This window comes from Salminus brasiliensis, chromosome 23 (genome assembly GCF_030463535.1).
Source record: "Salminus brasiliensis chromosome 23, fSalBra1.hap2, whole genome shotgun sequence".
In the NCBI taxonomy this organism is placed as follows: Eukaryota; Metazoa; Chordata; class Actinopteri; order Characiformes; family Bryconidae; genus Salminus; species Salminus brasiliensis.
The window spans coordinates 29,537,778-29,557,249 of NC_132900.1; the positions used below are offsets into that span (position 1 = coordinate 29,537,778).

General features: G+C 44.4%; 1 protein-coding gene across 3 annotated transcripts in view; it reads right to left on the reverse strand.

Annotated features, from left to right (window-relative positions):
- The window catches only part of bbs9 (Bardet-Biedl syndrome 9), a 157,432-nt gene that overhangs the window by 65,094 nt on the left and 72,866 nt on the right, over positions 1–19,472 (reverse strand). For all 3 annotated transcript variants that reach the window (XM_072668459.1, XM_072668458.1, XM_072668460.1), the window contains 2 exons: positions 15,479–15,661; positions 9,196–9,421 (listed from right to left, as the gene is read on the reverse strand). In XM_072668459.1, the coding sequence (XP_072524560.1) occupies positions 9,196–9,421; positions 15,479–15,661 (409 nt within the window). The remainder of the gene's footprint in view (positions 1–9,195; positions 9,422–15,478; positions 15,662–19,472) is intronic.

Below are 19,472 nucleotides of genomic sequence, written 5' to 3' on the forward strand. Positions count from 1 at the left end.
ATGCCAGGCATGGGCTAGAGGGCTACTAAGCCCCAGTACAGTTGTGTTCTTTGGAATTATGGTGCTCAATTCTATTCTTTTGGGATGAGCCGAGTTGGTGATGAGGTGGGGAGAGCAGTGCTCCTTCAAAATCTAGTAGAAGGTCTTCTTCCCTGGACAGTACAGACAGTTACTCCAACCAAAGCAGGATCAGCTCTTTAATACCCTTGATTTCAGAAGAAAGAATGAATGAGCTCGTGTCTCAATTTTTTTTATCCATACATTGTAGTTCACAGCTCAATGCCAGTAGGTTCAGGTTTATCTGCTCCAGAGAGTCCTATTCTATTGACAGTATTTGTCTACAGGGACTAGACAAGGTGTATGTGTGCGTCTGTGTCAGGAATGGGTGCAACTTAAAGTATCTAAATGCATTCATTAGAAGGGGTGTCCACAAACTTTTGGACAGAGAGTGTAAGTCTATTCTGGGCTGGTGAATGGATGATTTCATGCTGGTGGGGGGGACAGGGATTCATTAGGATGTTGCTGGATGACATCCAGTCTAGACTCTGTAACCAGGTTCCTCAAAGTGAAAGATTATGTCGAGATCTTGTGAGATCGTACTTCAGGGATTGCTGTGAAGATATATGGTCAAAGGGAGAGTAACAAAAACACCACAAATGAAAATGTGAATGAGGTTTTCTAAAAGATGGACCTGTAGGGCGAGTTAAATTGAGAGAGAGAGAGAGAGAGAGAGAAAGGGAGAACTTCAGCTATAGTATTGACTGTTAGGAACAATAACTGGGCCTTCACTATTATGAAACATTGCGGTCATTGATTATGCCACTACAGATTCTTCAGAGAAGGTTCTTCAGAAGGTTCTCGCACATCTCATAAAGCAAAAACCTGAAAACCACTGCTCTATCCCTGTTAACAGGACAAGATCCTCAAGGAACATCTGTAACTTCTAAAACTGCAGAGGAACCTTTGAGGAACCTCCCAGAAAATATTTGCAAATTGGGGATGAGGAGGTCGGGTGGTTTTCATTCAAGTCCTCATTGCAATGTTCCTCCAACATCTAGTAGAAAGCCGCCTTCTCCAACAAAAACACAAAAACCCCCCCCCCACAAAATTAATACTCTTGATTTCAGATAAAGCAATAGATAAGCAGGTGTCCCAATACTTTTGTCCACATAGTGTGTCACTAGAAACTGCATGTAGAATAAAAAAAAGAAAAATGAATTTGATCAAGTCCTGTAAGAGATTTATCCTTAAGCAGTTTGACCACAAGAAGCCTCTTTTAAAATCAAATTTCATCTTTAAGGAACCTTCAAGAAAAAGGTTCTTAAAAGAACCCACTCTTAAGGATGAAAGCATGTGCAAAGAGCTAAAGTTTTATTTTATGCTGTAAAAAAAATTATAGCATATATATACAATTATTCCTTGAAGAATCTCTTGGTTCCGACCAAGACCTCAAATGTTCCTCAATGCTCTTAGAGGTGCCTAAGATGACTTCTGAGATTCCTCAGTACAAAATTAGGTTCTTCAAAGAACTTTGAAATACGGATCCTAGAGGATCTTTAGACTATTACATTTGGATCCAACTATGAGGTTTTCTCTCACTGAAAAGAACTCTAGCTCTTTGCACAGGCTTTCACGCTTAAGAATGGGTCCTTCAAAGAACCTTTTTCTTGAAGGTTCCTTACAGCACCTTAAAAGGTACCTCCACAGTTTCAAATTGAAGAATCTCAAAAAGTTCCTCAAAGATCTTGTCCATCAATGGCCAAAGTTATGTTTGGATGAGTGAAGGGGAGGGATTCAACCGCAAGAACACTGTACCAACTGTTAAGAATGGTGATGGGACCGTCATGGTCTAGGGCTGGATGGAGTGAATGGAACAGTGATGGAGGGCTCCCTCAGAATCCTTCAGAATAACCTCAAACCACCAGCTAGATGGTTGAAACCTGGACACCACTAAATGTTGCAACGATACAATGAACCCAAACACATGGATGAAGCAGGCTAACATTAATTTGAATGGCCTTCCCAAAGTCCTGACCTCCAACAGTCCAACAGAGAATATGTGGGACTGTGCTTAAACTTTGGATCTGTGCCAGAAGATCCACACCAGTAGTGACAGTTAAAGCTTGAACATTGGCTGATACTGATAAAAGTCTTTAAGAAACACTAGGCTTTTAAACGAGCTGTTTTTAATGAAAACTATTCACATAGGATGAGCATCTAAAGGTAGACTATTACTCCACATTAAGACGCAAATGTGTTCCTACACTTTAGACGAGCAGTGAACTCATGCAAATGTCTTCAGCATGTCTTCAGCTGCAATAGCGAAGAAACTCACGAAATGTGGGAAACACACAAATGCACTTCCTGAACAAATACAGAAGCCTCATTGGCAGATTAAAAGCCTCCCCTGACAGCGTGCTGGAAGTGCGGAATGCATTTAAGCACTCCATAAAGAACCTGACTGGGGAACATGCCAGTAAAGGACCCCTGCCTCCATCGTCTGAAAGCACAAGATTGTGTTACTTCCAACACATTAATAGAGCACAACACACTCTGCTGTTAGGCTGTTGGGCGCAGACTCAGGCATGACTAAACAGCCTCCGAGAAGAGGAAAACGAAGAACGCTGGTCTACGATCAGGTTTTATATATAAACCCATTATTAATTTATAACATTTCCAGTCAGAACAGCCATTATGTAAAGACATAATTCCCTCATAAACACACTATGTGGACAAAAGTATTGGGACACCTGCTCATTCATTGTTTTGAGGACTTGATTGTATACAGCGACAAAAGCATTAGTGAGGTCGGGACATTGGATGATCACCGACCCACCTCATCCCAGAAGTACTGGATGGAGCTCCACCACCATCAGACCAGAGAATAGTACTCCCACTGCTCCACAGCTCAATGCTGGGGGTGGGGGGTGGGGGTTTATATATATATGGGTCCTTCGAAGAACCTTTTTCTTGAAGGTTCCTTACAGCACCTTAAAAGGTACCTCCACAGTTTCAAATTGAAGAATCTCAAAAAGTTCCTCAAAGATCTTGTCCATCAATGGCCAAAGTTATGTTTGGATGAGTGAAGGGGAGGGATTCAACCGCAAGAACACTGTACCAACTGTTAAGAATGGTGATGGGACCGTCATGGTCTAGGGCTGGATGGAGTGAATGGAACAGTGATGGAGGGCTCCCTCAGAATTCTTCAGAATAACCTCAAACCACCAGCTAGATGGTTGAAACCTGGACACCACTAAATGTTGCAACAGCACAATGAACCCAAACACATGGATACAGCGACAAAAGCATTAGTGAGATCAGGATGTTGAATGATCACCGACCCACCTCATCCCAGAAGTACTGGATGGAGCTCCACCACCATCATACCAGAGAATAGTACTCCCACTGCTCCACAGCTCAATGCTGGGGGGGGTTATATATATATATATCTGGAGAACGAAAGGCTGAGGCTCCAACCTCCACAGCCCTTTCATCATCATCTTCCAGGTTCATGGTTTGAGGGAGAACGTTAGCAAGACTGGTTTAGATCAGCTCTTAGTCTGGACTGAGCTGTGAGTCAGCAGGGAGGGAAGGTGGTGCTGGAGATATCCCCACATGCTCCCTCTTCCTGTCTCTGGTTTGAGGAGGGAGATACGCTGCCTGTCAAAAGCCTGGAGAGTCTTAGCTGTTCAAAATGAATAACTTCACATATTAAAGAAACAGTTCGCCAACAAATCTACTTTAGCATGACTGATCACTGACCCATGAACCAATAAAGCCTCAAAAAAAGAAAGAAAAAAAAGATTTGATCCACTAAAGATCTGAAAGCCAGATATTTTTGATTGGGTACGTGATTGTGTACTAATGACAGCCAGTGACAGCCAACTAAGTCCAGTGTTTGTTAGCAACATTAGCCTAGCATAGATTAAAGTAAGTCCTAACTGTGCTCTAAACCTCACTGATTAGTCTGCGCCAAACCATTAAAGATCTGGAAACGTTTTGAGATTTGAGATAAAATTGGTGTCCGTTTAAGTCCAGGGATTGTTAGCAACATTAGCCTAGCATAGACTAAAGTAAGTAAACTACTACTAATGTTCTTCACCAAATCGATTTTCTGTGCAAAACCAATGAAGGTCTAAAAGTGTTTTGAGAGACATTTTTGGGTGTGTTTGAGATTGGTGATAGTCTGGTGATAGCAGAGTTAGCCTAGCGTCTTGTAATCTAAAGAAGCACACGTCAGATACCGAACATCTTGGCTAACTGACTGCATCTGGGGGAAAGTAATCAATCATCTTCATAGCATTTTTCAGCAGACTGGATGAGAAAGCACTCACATCCTTATTTAGGCCCAAACTGCTCTTGATTGTGATGGACATGAAGCTAAATCCAGGCTCTGGATCAGCACACAGCTGCTTTAACTGAGACGCAGCAGTGGAGATAATCTGCGACAGGCGGTGCGTGGTGTTGAGGTAGTGTGCGGTACACCAGTGAAGGGTCTGACAGAGCTGTGCGTCCTGAGGCAGGTGCTGCACATGGCCTGTCTGAGTGAAAGAGAGGGGGGACAAGAGGGCAAGAGACATACACCATACGGACAAAAGTATTGGGACACCTGCTCATTCACTGTTTCTTCTGAAACCGAGGGCATTAAAAAAAGCTCATCCAGCTTTGGTTGGGATAACTGTCTCTACTGTCCAGGGAAGAAGGCTTTCTACTAGAATTTGGAGGAGTGTTAGTGACCACGTCCCCAGCTCAATAGAGTCCTATTCTATTGGCAGTACTTCTCTTCAGGGACTAGAATAGAGGGAGAGCAGAGAGAATTCTGGACATGACCTGGGAGACAGAATTGAGAGAGAGAGAGTGTGTGTGTGTGTGTGTGTATGTGTGTGTGTGTTCGTGAGTGACTGTGTGTTCAGTATTAGAGTAAGGTAATGGAGGGAGTAGAGACGTGTCACACAGACAGACAGAGAGACAGAGAGACAGAGAGAGAGAGAGAGAGAGAGAGAGAGAGAGAGAGAGACAGAGATACAGAGAGACAGAGAGAGAGAGAGAGAGACAGAGAGACAGAGAGACAGAGAGAGAGAGAGAGAGAGAGAGAGACAGAGAGACAGAGAGACAGAGAGAGAGAGAGAGAGAGAGAGAGAGAGAGAGAGAGACAGAGATACAGAGATACAGAGAGACAGAGAGAGAGAGAGAGAGAGAAAGAGAGAGAGCTCATCAGAGTGAAGGAATGCTGGTCTCTCCATCTCTCTCTCCTCCACACCGCTGGGCTTCTGCCCAAACAGCAAGCCCTCCGTCCACACACTCCATCCATCCGCACACATCCCTCCATCACCCCTCCATCAACACAGGGGAGGACGCCGTCGTGACATCATCCACAGTCTACACATCCCAGCTGCTCCGGAGCAGACCCAGCCAGAACGAGAGTGAGAGAGAAAGGGGGGGAGAGAGCGAGAGAGAGAGAGAGAGAGAGAGAGAGAGAGAGAGGGATGGGAAGGCAACTGATAGATAAAGAAAACAATGAGAGAGATAGAACATGAGGAGAAAGAGAAAGAGTGAGAGAGAAGAGGGCGAGATAATGAAATACAGGAGATGCTGGGAGAGGAAAGAGGTGGGTGAGGGAGAGAAGGTGAGATGGGGAGAGAAAAGGGAGATAGAGGGGTAATGGATAAGAGGAGAGATAGAGAGAGAGAGAGAGAACAGGAATGTGAGAATTAGACAGAACTGACAGAAAGAAAGAGTGAGTCAGAAAGAGAGAGAGAGAGAGAGAGAGAGAGAGAGAGAGAGAGAGAGAGAGAGAGAGAGAGTGGGGCAGACAAGAGAGAGAGAGAGAGAGAGAGAGAGAGAGAGAGAGACATTAGGGAGGAGAGGGATCTGATAAGAAGCTGCAGACGTGACGAGGGGAGAGGAGGAGGAGGAGGAGGAGGAGGAGGAGGAGAGGGGAAGGAATGACACTCAGTTAATCATTCACACATTCTTCACTCATCTGTAGCTTTTAAAGCGTCCTTTAGCAGACAGACCCCCCTACACACACACACACACACACACACACACACACTTTGTTTGTCCTGCAGTATCAGTGAGAGCAGCTGGGTCTGTGCTGGAGTACACACTGCATCAGCAGCTCCAGCCATAATCCATACAGTTCACACTCCACAGCACAGAGAGGTAAACACACAAACACGCTCGGTAAGCAGGCCGCAGTCTCCGGGAGAGGCTGTGTTGCCGCCGCTGTCGTTGGAAACGTAAATACTTTGCGTTCACAGCCGGTTGAAAAAGCAACGGGAGCGGGGCGGGTAATAAATTACTGTTTACACAGAGCCTGACAGGCCTTTGGTCAAATGGGAGCCGGCTGTGTGCTTTGGCCCCGGGCCAGCAGTGAGAGGAGAGAGAGAGAGAGAGAGAGAGAGAGAGAGAGAGAGAGAGAGAGAGGGGGAGCATGAAGAGCTCAAATCCTGCAAAGAAGGGCTATTGCTGAGGGACACAGTGATCAAGAGATGACCACTGCAGGGAGGTCACTATTGTGACTTTAGTTTGTGGACACCTGCTCCTCTAACGTTTCTCAGAAGTCAAGGGTTCATAAGGAGGTTGTCCCGAATGATGAGAGTTCGGTATCTGACAGTGACAAACACTGATCCTCAAACACTGTCGTTCCTCATCTAACAGAACCAAGACTGAGCTGGACAACGGGCGAATTCAAAATCCCCAAAACTGTTACATCACAGTTTTATATATATTATCTGACTATATATTCAGATTTAGATGTACCCCCCTCCCCGAATTTACATAAACCCTACTTGTCTTCAAGTACAGGCACTAGACGGCTTGTCTAGCCCTCTTGAAGACATTTTGCCAATAGAATAGGACTGACTGGAGCAGATAAACATGAACCTATTGGCACCATGCTGCCTAATGCCAGGCGTGGGCTAGTAGAGGGGTATAAAACCCCCCAGCAGCAAAGAGGTGTGGAGCAGTGGAGAAACTGTGCTCTCTGAAATACTTCTGGGATGAGTTGGGGATTTGGGAATGAGATATAGTGGGGTGGTGATCATCATCCAATAACATCCCGACCTCACTAACTAGCTCTTGTTGCCGAATGCCATCAAATCCTCACAGCAATGCTCCTCCAAAATCTAGTAGAAAGTCTTCTTCCCTAAACAGTAGAGACAGTTACTCCAACATAAGCAGGATCAACTCTTATTTTAATACCCATGATTTCTGAAGAAACAGCAAATGAGCTGGTGTCCCCAAACTTTTGTCCAAATACTGCATCTATTAAAAAGGTAAAAGTAACAGCTACATAAAAGAATGACATGTAGTGTCAGAGATTCAGGACGTACGAGAGTGTCCAGGGCGAGCTAAGGTAGACTGGACAATGAGGTGCTTTCTGAAAGTGGTATCTTTGGCCCCTGTTGGGCCCTTTTGTTGGAGTTTAATGATGCGTAGGGGCCTCCGTCCTCTTGGGACCTGCTGAGGGCCCGGAGCCATTAAGGTATGCGGAAAAACACAGAGCCAGACAGTAAACAGACGGATCAATGAAACACACACTCTTTTACACCACACTTTTAAAAGCTCTTAACCTTTATACAGGCATTCTTAAGGCGAAGGGCGTCTCAGGACAAACAAGAGCCGAGCCAGGAGAGACAGACAGACAAACAAACAAACAAACAAACAAACAATAAACAAATGAACAACTCTCCATTTAATTCTGTTTTCTGAATGAAAGGCAAAAATTGAATTGGGCCACGTACTGAGCCCTGTGGCACTCCAAAGCCAAAATGATAGGCCAATAGTGAAGACTGGGGAGGACTAAAGTGTTTAATAAACGTCCAATTGATCAGCATTGATCCCGCATGATCATTTCTGTATTCTGATCAAATACTGACCTTATTTTAGTAAACAGAGCTCGTAATTTTGTTGATCTGCTGCATTGTTACTGCTCTATACACACTATATGTTCAGCCATGTCTCTCCTCTGCTGCGTTCTCTCTTCACTGTAGCTTCCTGTAGCTGCTGCCCAGGTCATCAGATTCAAACCCCTGACTCTGGCCTACAAAGCCAAGCCTGGACCAGCCAGCCCCTCCGTACTTGATGGCGATGGTCAAAAGCCGATCTGCACCAAGAGCCCTTCCAGCTTCAAGTACGGCTCGGCCCGACCCGCCATCCTTTAAGATCCACGAAGACGAGCGTCCAGACTTTTCACTGTCCTGCACCGAAGTGGTGGAACGAACTTCCTCTGGGTGTCCGAACAGCAGAGTCCAACGCTCGCTGTCCTCAAACCCAGACTGAAGACCCTCCTCTTCTGAGAGGACTTGGGCGTAGAGTATTATGGTCTCCTTATTGACTTGTGTTCAGTAGTGTCTAGTACGTTTAGAGCTTTGAATTTTAGTCTAGTCAAACTAGCTGAGGTTAGTCTTGAGCATCTGCTAAAAGCCGTAAATGTAAATGTAGTGGTATGCAGCTTGAGTACATGAGTACACGACGATATAAACACTATTTAAATCTATAGTTTTTACAATATTTATATAATATTTATATAATATTTAAATATTTATACAATATTCTATAATATTTACAGATGTAAACACTATAAAAATCTAGGGTACAAATATAAATGCAAATATAAATAAATAAAAGAAATATATAGTTTTTACAGATATGCACAGTATATACATGATATATAAAAGATTATATTATACACGGGGTCGGCTTAAAATATTAACGTTGTCATCAATTACGCCTAAATACAACACTTAAAATACTCTTTAAAAACTATTTTTAGAAATTTCTATGTGTATTAATGTATATTAATACTAAAATAAGTAAGAAATGTTGCTGCAAAATCAAGCATTTAAATCACAAAAAAATGCAGGAAGATGCTGGTTGGCCTGTTTTATTGTGCAAGTATATATAGAAATCATTACCCTGTTCATTTTATAATAACTCCTTAAAAAGCCCAAGACCCGCCGGCAGGCAGAAAGTGTCATTACAAACCTCTATTACCAGAGAACAGCCGCAGCAGTCTGTACAGACGGCCCTGTAGTTACTGAGTAATACAGCTTATCCGTCAATGGTGATGAGCATGTTTTCTTGACTTTGTTGTCAGGGTCACTGAGGGCTGACCAATTTTGCAAACTGTTCACTGCAGCCCTAATTTGCATGCACACACACACACACACACACACATACAATGCTAACCTGGCATCATCACAGGTGTTGGAGCGTTAGCCTCGGAGGACAGGGACAGGCGGCCTCCCTTGCCGATGCGGTCACACAGCAGCGTTATGTGCTTCTTGAGCCGTGAGGTGTCTTTGGGCATGCTCAGCTGCGTTGTGCTCAGGCTGACGGCTTGGTCCTTCGGGCTCCTGGACAGACAGGTTCTCAGGAGGTGCGACACGGCGGCGTCCACGCTCTCCTCCCAACCCTGAGAGAGAGAGAGAAAGAGAGAGAGACTGATTCACACCTTTGTTGTGATTAGAAAGACAGTAAAACCTGCTAGAATCCAAATGGCTTTAGGGATGAACTGACTGCATAGCGCCCCCTGTGGCAGAACCAAAGTACAGCGATCTGACCAGGAGAAAGAGAGTTTAACCCGGATACCAGGACTGTTGCAACACTATAGCAACCAGTGGGTTACACCACAACAATCAGCTGGGATACTACCGCAACCACCCAGCAACACCCTAGCAACCACATATAGCAACACTACAGCACCCTGGCATCTGGCAACCACTAAGCAACAGCAATGCAACCACCTGGGATACCAATAGCAGCGCCCTAGCAACACCATAGCAACCACTTAAGCTGTTTTTCAGTTTGGGATATTTCAATATTTTCTACAAACCACTCAGCACACTATTACTGTTACAACAGCAGGTTACACAGGGTCAGAACCCACACAGGCAAGTCCTATATATATATATATATATATATACACACTAAAAAATGTATCACATGACTTAAACAGTGCTGGCAGCCTGGATTTGATCTGCACATCAGTCCATGTTTTCAGACAACAGCAGGTCATACAGTGTCGGGACCCACACAGGCAAGTGTATTAGAGATTACTGAACCACTGGACACTACCTGAGGCAGGTGTGTGTGTGGTTTTAGCAGTCCGCTGTCCACTACCTGTTAGCCACATTAGCCTCGCAGCTCCAGCGCCAAACCAAAGAAGCGAACACAGACTGATTGACTGCATTTAGGGCAAAAGGAAAACTGAACAAGCTGAATCAGACTTTACCCACAACTGCTAAGACAGGAGGGCCTTGTGGACAGTCGTTCGCACGGATGAATGCGTGTGTGTGTGGGTGTGTGTGCTGAGGCTCCCTCGGAGGACGGATGGGCCGAGTGTTGACAGGCAGGGCAGGGCGTGGGGCCGCTGTGCTGTCCCCTGCCGCCATCCAGATAGCCCGTAATGAACCCTAATGACAGGTAATCAGGCCTGTAATGATGATGACAGGGAAGAGCCATTTACAGACAGAGGAGGGGGAGGGAGGGGGTGAGCACCGGGGTGGGGGCAGGTGAGATTTAGTGTCCATCACTGAGGGAGAGTACAGAGCACGAGTTCATGAGCCCAAGAAACATGACACAGTATAAGTGCATCAGCCTTCTAGTATAGATACTGAACCAGGACTTACTGGACAGGGAAGAAGACTTGCTACTAGATTTTGGAGGAGCAGAGTGTTGGTCAGGATGATCACCACCCCACCTCATCCCCCAACTCCACAACTCATCCCGAAAGTATTAGATGAAGCCCCATTTATCCGTCATCTCAGAGAACACCAGTCCTCCCACTGCTCCGCTGCTCAATCCGGGGGAGCTATACATGCCTGGCATTAGGCAGCATGGTGCCAATAGGTTCCAACAGTTTCCCTGCTCCTTTCCTACTGGCAGCGCTTCTCTACAGGGTCAACCCACAGGCTATTAGACACATTAGCCTCGTAACTCGTAACCAGTGCAAAATTAAACAAGCAATTTTTACTTCCATTTCTAAAACAGCTACAGAACCAGCGAGTGTGAGTGTGTATTCAGGAGCATGCATGGTGGGAGGTTGGAGGCTCTGCAAAGGTGGTCACAGGTGAGGAGATGCAGAGCACTTTCCCCATGGCCCACTGCATTGGTGGAATTCCAGTGGCGACACGGCTTACTTGGGATTATTTGGTTTGAGAGATAAGAGACATTAAAGGGAGGGGCGAGACTGGCCGCCAAAGACGGCTGCGATGGACATGGCTCCGGGTGGGCGACGGGGGAAAGTGTGTGTGTGAGAGTGTGTGTTTATTAGGCTCTGATACATATATATATATATATATATATATATATATATAAAATGCAGGTGAGACACATAATTGCATGTATGTATATTTATATACACTGAACGCGGGACATATGATTACATATACTTTATATACTGTGTGTATGCATATTAAATATAAATATATATATATATATAAAATTTATATAATACACATGGGCTATTTTTACAGGTATATATACACACACACACACACACACACACACACGGGTATATAAATACGCCCTATAGGTTATATGTATGTAATTATGTATACATAATAGTAATGTCCTTATATGAGAAAAAAAAAACATTATACATCCATATATAATGTGAGTAACTATGCAATACAAATATGCACCATATGTGTTATATGTATGTACATATGTAAAAGTAATATTCTTGTATTCTTGTCACTGTCACGTCTCTTCATTTTGACAATGTGACTTTATAGAATTTATATGCTTCAAATGTATAAAATTATATACCTATATATATATATATATATATATATATATATATATATATATATATATATATATATATATATATATATATATATTACTTTTTATTACTTTTATTTTTCTATTATTTTGTGAAATTCCAATTAAACAGGACTAATTACTGTATATATATATAAATATATATTATTTTTATTTTTTTGTACTGTTTATTATTCTGACTGGTCAAATGCTCCAACATGACTTGCTTGAGTTAAAAACATAAAGGTAGGAAATGAGAGAAAGAGAAAAACAGAGAGAGAGAAACAAAGTGAAAGCTCATGATACGTGTCATTAGTGAGCGGTTGGCTCAGTTTACTGATTCTATCTGTGCTCGGACCATGACATACACACACACACTCTCACACACTCACACACCCTCTCACCCTCTCAGCGTGATCCGGAATGAGCAGTAGCTATGGAAACCAAACTCTCTCCTCTGTATACTTTCCCTCCGTCACTGTGTAAACTACTGCGTTTACGCTAGCATTAACCCCCATGCCCCCCCAGCAGAGACAGCTGCACCCCCCACCACCACCCACCCCCCACCTATAAGCATAAAAAAACGTGTGACCTCAGCTTTCAGAAGCCGGTCCTCTTTAACGGCCCACTTTACGGTTTCCTCTTGTCATGTCTTTGACAGTAAAGAAGATACAGTGATTCAACTGATGTGTGGAAGAGTCGCTCACACACACACACACACACACACACACACACACTTATTCTCACACACACAGGCAGATATAGCCTGCATCTGAGGAAGGGTCGCTCCAGCTTTAAAGAGGGAGTTAGCGTGTTTGTTGTGTGGATGCTCATAAAACGGATTACTCCGTAATTGGCCATAATTGGCTGTAATTGGCTGTAATTGTCGCGGGGATGACTGCATTAGCTCAGACGTGTGGCGCAGGCCTATTTTCAGAAGCACAGTCACACAGGAGGGTAAATATAGAAGGCCACGTATGTATATATGGAATGGCTCTAAAAGTAGTATCTGAGCACCCATTGAAATGAGGACACGTCCCAGCTTTAGCCGTTGGCTTATATAGCGCTGCAGTAAATTAGCGCTCGAGTGTGTGTATGCCACCTGTCACTGCGGAGCACTCTCACCAGCCTGTGATCCCGCCATCCTCATTGTGAAGGTATTTGCAGTGACGCCAGCAGCCGTGAATAGCCTGGAGCAGCGTGCTTACTGAACAGGACGGAGGCTAATTGATAACTGAAAGGGAAAGCAGCAGAGCCCACATAATGCCCCCTACAGGTGCACTGGAGGAAGTACAAGTGGAGTAGACTGGAGTGTGGCACAGCACTCTGAGAAAGAAGATGATAAAAAAATACATTCAGGTTCAAACTACATTTCGTCAGAATACACTCCGGAGTGTTTGCACGAGTAACCCAGAATGTATTCAGACACAATTCTGTCTGATCCGGAATGTATTTGGACAAAATTCTGTCTGAACCAGAATGTATTCTCAAAATTCTGTCTGAACCAGAATGTATTTGGACAAAATTCTGTCTGAACCAGAATGTATTTGGACAAAATTCTGTCTGAACCAGAATGTATTCTCAAAATTCTGTCTGAACCGGAATGTATTTGGACAAAATTCTGTCTGAACCGGAATGTATTTGGACAAAATTCTGTCTAAACCGGAATGTATTTGGACAAAATTTTGTCCGAACCGGAATGTATTTGGACAAAATTCTGTCTGAACCGGAATGTATTTGGACAAAATTCTGTCTGAACCAGAATGTATTTGGACAAAATTCTGTCTGAACCAGAATGTATTCACAAAATTCTGTCTAAACGGAATGTATTCACAAAATTCTGTCTAAACCGGAATGTATTTGGACAAAATTCTGTCTGAACCAGAATGTATTCTCAAAATTCTGTCTGAACCAGAATGTATTTGGACAAAATTCTGTCTAAACCGGAATGTATTTGGACAAAATTCTGTCTGAACTGGAATGTATTCAGACAAAAGTCTTCAAAATTCAGTTTCAGCCTAAATATATTTTGACAAAAGTCTGTAAATTCAAATTTTATTCAGGTTGTTCATCTACCTTGCAAAAACATCTCAGATTCATAGCCTAACTAAACGTTGGAGACTGTCCAAACTGTCCAAGAAATATTAGGCCGTGGCAAAATCTATTAAAAAAGGTGAGAGACCCACAATGAGAAACCTGAACTTGATCCGAACCCGTCCAATAGCTGAGGAATAATAAACAGAGCCAGCTCAACCTGATGTGAATAACTGGACTGGGCAAATATTTCAAGCTCTAGTTCAAACTCACCTACTAAACCCAGTAACTACTAACACCTGCACTGAATCAGGTGCGTCTGAGCAGAGAGATCAGCAGACTGGGCCGCAGCGCTTCAGGACCAGAGCTCGACCCGCACAGAACATCAGATATGAAGAAAGAAGAGGTTGCGTAAAAAAACTCCCATAAACACTGTGTGCTCTAAAACTGACCCGCCCGGGAACCTCGAAAAACAGAAAGTCCTCAAACACACTCTCGTTTTGATCTGTCAGCAGGTAGAGGGGGTCACTGGACCCCTTCTTTCAGAGTGCGCAAACAATTCGGGAGCTTTCAGCAGCTTCACCCGACACAGGAGCCGTTTATGCTGAGGGGCCCCTGAGGTCAAGGGCTCGGCCCGAATTAGGGTTCTTAGAGGACAGAACGATAGAGTGTGTGTGTGTGTTTGTGTTCTCAGCATGAATGCTAGATCATTGTGCAGTATTGTGGGTGTCTGTGTACAGGGGTACCCGCTCTCGCTCGCTCTCTCTTTCTCAAGCTGATACCTGATGATATGTGTGTGTGTGTGTGTGTGTGTGTATGTGTGTGTGTGTGTGTGTGTGTTGATATGTGAGTATGGGTGCTGTAAGTGGACTTGCTGATAGTTGCATGATCTGCAGTATATTGTGATTCTGTGTACCCAGCATATAGCATATATTAATACCACAAACATAAAAATATAATAATAATAATAATGCTCTATTAGCCAAAAGTTTTGGCACCCTCATATTTTACCACACACATATTTTTAATATTGCAACCTCTTAGGAATCAACACCAATAGCAGTACCTTGGAAACCAACTACCAACAGATTATCAACCAACAGATATACCACTGCAACACCATAGCAACCATTGAGAAACACGTTTTTTTCAAGTTATTATTATTATTATTATTATTGTTATTATTATTATTATTATAATCATCTATGTATGTTTGAAAGGCAATATTAATTAAGTGAAAGGTCACAATTTACCAATAATAATAATAATAATAATAATAAAATATATGATTATTTTTATGTATGTATGTATGTATGTATGTATTTATTTATTTTATTGATTGATTTTATTTATTTATTAGTTAATTATGTTTGTGCCCCCCTGGTCAAATTAGACATTTGATTGATTTTCTAGGTGTAAATAAGTAAACGACTCCTCTATAGAGAACAAACACAAACACTTTTCCAGTAAAATTTAGTCACAATCTTCAAAAACGTGAACTTTTGAATTTAACATGTAAAATTTAGGTTATTATTATTCTGCTTAAGAAATGGAATTTAACCTGAGTTCCAAAACCTCTGCATAAGAACATTTCAGCTAACAAAAGTACTAAGCTTTACGAAGCTTTTCATCAGTCTGATGGAAGTGTGTGTGTGTGTGTGTGTGTTCTCACCAGCTGTGGTGTGTCCTGCAATAAAGGCAGTAGAGTGGCCTCGAGTATGGTGGTCTGGTCAGTGCCGAGTCCCTGCCACAGTGACACCAGCAGGATGAGCAGGTGAGTGGCGCTCCGTAACCGGGAGAAGGCCTGCACCAGACACGCCCTGTTCTCTTCCGCCGCGTCCGCTAATGCTATCACCTGAGAAAGAGGGAGAGAGAGAGAGAGAGAGAGTGCGTCTTAACTTCTATATGTGAAACATTGGTTTGATTTCCGGATTTTATTCCCGTCCGGATTTTTTTCCTCGCTCCTCCTCTGAGAAAATAACGAATATCCAACAATTCAGACGGGATTAAATGTACATGAGGTCTTCAGGCGATTCCCGGATTTTATCCCTGTTCGGATCGGCTGGAATGTCAATGTTTTTTTTGGGTTTTTTTTCCTTATGCACAACTAAATTATCTCCAACTCAGACAGGACATGTAGTACATAGAGTCCTGGGGTGATTCCCAGATTTTATTCCATGCCCGGATCAGCTGGTATGTCCTTCCCCCCCCCCTCGTTCCTCGACTGAGAAAATAACAGCCTGGATTTGCTGTTTGATGAAATGTACGTAGGCTCTTGGTGTAATTCACCAATTTCATTCCCTGCACTGCATGACCCGCACTTCCCTCCAACCACAGCCCTGCTGAAGTGAACCCACACCTCGCCCGTGCTATAACGTCACATTCATGCCTAAGCACTTCCATTCAGGTCGAATGACTCGCGGCCCGCCAGCGCTCCGAAGAAGGAAAACAGGGTAACTGCCTTTCAAAGTGGAGCCTGTAAACGGAGAGTGGTGTGCAGTGACAAAACGGCCCGCCGCGCCAAGCCAAACGGAGCCCCCCGGTCAAGGGGCTTTTGTGAGGGCCAGCGCAAGGCCTGATTGATGCCAGCTGAGGAGGAACAAAGGCACATTTAGCCAGGGTGGGGTGTGTGTGTGTGTGTGCGCGTGTGTGTGTGTGTACGTGTGTGTGGTGGGAAAAACTGGATCCAGGCCCAAATGTCCTAAACAGGAGATCACAGGGCAAAGTGGTTGTGGAACATTCTTACTAGGTGGTTGCTATGGTATCTCAGATCATTGCTAGGCTCTTGCTAAGTGGTTGCTATGGTATCATTGGTACACTAGAAGGAATGTGATGTAGTGTTCGAGGTTTACCCACTACACTACACTACACTACAATTGCTTGGTAGCAGCTAGATGGTTCTAGATAGTGGCTGTTAGGATGTTGCTAGGGGATTGGTATGCAATCAGAGTTTGTTGCTAGGTGACTGCTATGGTGTACCATGCGGTTGTTAGGGTGTTGTCTTGTATTTGCATAGGGGTTGCTTGGGGGTTGCAGTGGTGGTCCAGGAGGGTGCTTGTTCGGGTGTTGCTATGTGGTTGCAATGGAATCCTGGGTAGTTGCTAGGTGGTTGCTGTGGCGTTCCAGTTGGCTGAAGAACAATGTGTATAATCTTTATTGATCCTAAACTACTGCGTTTAATCTATCGCCTTAGGAATGTGGCCCCACATTCCTAACGCAGGGGCCCAGCATAGATATTTTTTTCTGAACTGGCCAAAAATAAATTAATCATAACTGCATTGGACCCCTGGTGGGGCAAAACTGAAGCGAAGGGGAATTTCCGTGACTGGTACAGCATTGTGGGTGCGCGACTACAGCATCCCTTGCACTCCGGGGGTCCAGACACAAACGTACACACACTTACTTTTGCCATAGCCGCCACTTACCTCGGGCACATTCTGCAAAAATTACACAGCCTAAAAATACGAGCCTATTCCCAATGTAACATTTACAACCCAAAACAAGTCGTGACCAGCGGCCCGAGAAAAATCCATTATCCCTGAGGGACCAAGCCGCAAGTGGAGAAGCAGAAATATCTCCTCAGCAGGGATAAACAGCCCTTATTTATTTATTTTCCCCCTTTCGGGCGGTGGTATTTCTGGCACGGGGGTTGGTGAGGGATGCCTTTGGTTTGTGGTCTTGCTTGCACCTTGAAGAGTCATGTAGCTCATTCCAATGCAAGGCTTCTCAGCGGCAGGAACGCCGGAGGAACATTGCCACAGCCTGGCTTGAATGTTTCGGCAGGGTGTTGGAGGTGCCGGGCTGAGATAAGGCAGTGGAAAAAGTACAGGGCAGAGGCGTGTGAGTGATTGCGGTGGGACGGCACGGACTTTCCCTGAAACACACTACAGGAGGATTACGGGCAGGTTCGTTAGAGCACTTGCCCGCAGAACATGAATTATTGAAGATGTGTGAATTGCGTAGTCAGGGGGCTTTATGAGAACCACCAGCATCACCAGAGCAGGGCTTCATCTCCAGCATCTACTCCCTTGAATTCCACAATGTCTTCACTAATACAAACATATACAGTATGATAGAATTTTATGGAGGGAAAAAAAAACACCCATGAAACCACCTGGGACACCACAGCAACTGCTTAGCAACCATATAGTAACAACTTATAACTTAAAACACCCTATAGCAATGCTCTGCAATAGCAATCATTTGGAGCAGCATAGCAGCTTCCTAGGAAGCACACCGCGACCACTCGAGAAACCACAGCAACCATCCAGCAAATGCACAGCAACCACCTGTGATACTACAGCAACTGTGTAGCAACCGCATAGCAACACCAAATATATACAAAGTACCAAATATATACACACATATATATACACACATATATATATATATTAATAAATATACGGGCAGAAAGGTTTCAGTGTGGCTTACTGAGGGAAGCATTTCATCAAGACCCTACTGAGCCAAAACACACACACACACACACACACACACACACACACACACACACACACACACACACAGATCTAGAGAAATACAGAATACTATAGGGGACAGATTGGGCAGATTGGACAGTGTGTTCTTTAGGGCCCTTCCCAGTCAACGAATCTGAATCCCACAGAACATCTTAGAGATGTGGTGGAGAGAGGGACTTCCCAGCATGAACGTTCTCCAGAAGAATCAGCAGGAACTGTGTGATGCAATCATGTCAACATGGACCAGAATCTCCAGGGAATGTTCCCATGAAGAACTGAGGCCTACCTTACCCAGGAGGCCTACCTAACCAGTGTGTTTCTGTGTACGCGTGTGTGTGTACATGCATGTGTGTGTGTGTGTGGGGGAAAGGGAAAGAGTTCCAGAAAAAGAAAGAAAGACTCAGAGAGAGAGAGAGAGAGAGAGAGAGAGAGAGAGAGAGAGAGAGAGAGAGAGAGAGAGTCAGACAGAGAGATCAGCATCATACCAACAAATGATCCTAGACAGTAACTGCTTTTGTCTTTGGTCACGGTGCAGAGATAGAGCGAGGCTGGATAGCTCCTGGCCGATTGGCCGGGACAATGCTTGTTTATAAACCGGGTCTTTGGAGCGGAGAGACAGTGCGGCTGGAGAAAGACCGAGGCTCGATAGCATCTGGCAGACCCACACAGGCAACCCGAGATGGCTTATCGGCAGCCGCGGAAGGCTCCAAACCACACGGCCCTGATAAGGCCCAAACCTTTCCCTCCCCACCACCCTTCCACCCCCCCCAACTCCCAACTCTGCTAATCCCTCTGCAGCTTACTGAGACACATACACAGTGCTCCAGCTGCAGCACCGGCCCGTTCCAGCACTCCGGGGTGTGGGGATACCGAAGTGTCTAGACATCTACTGCTGACACAGGTGCACAGCTTTGCATCAACTCCATGGAAAAGCATTGCTGAGGTTCTTTTGGGCACAGTTGGTGTGGCGTTTGTGGATGCACTGATGGGTTCTTGCTTGGGAGGGTTCTAGTTCTGAAAGGTTCTGAGAGGTTCTTGGGTCATCTTGCTGCACTGCTCTTTCGAGATCTAGCCGCAGATGTTTAATGATGTTTAGGTGGGAGGATCCATCCATTGGATCCACCACTGCCCTGGAAAAGACGGGCGCATTTCTCAGACGCATTCAAAGAAGCTTTCTAAAAGGCGCACTGC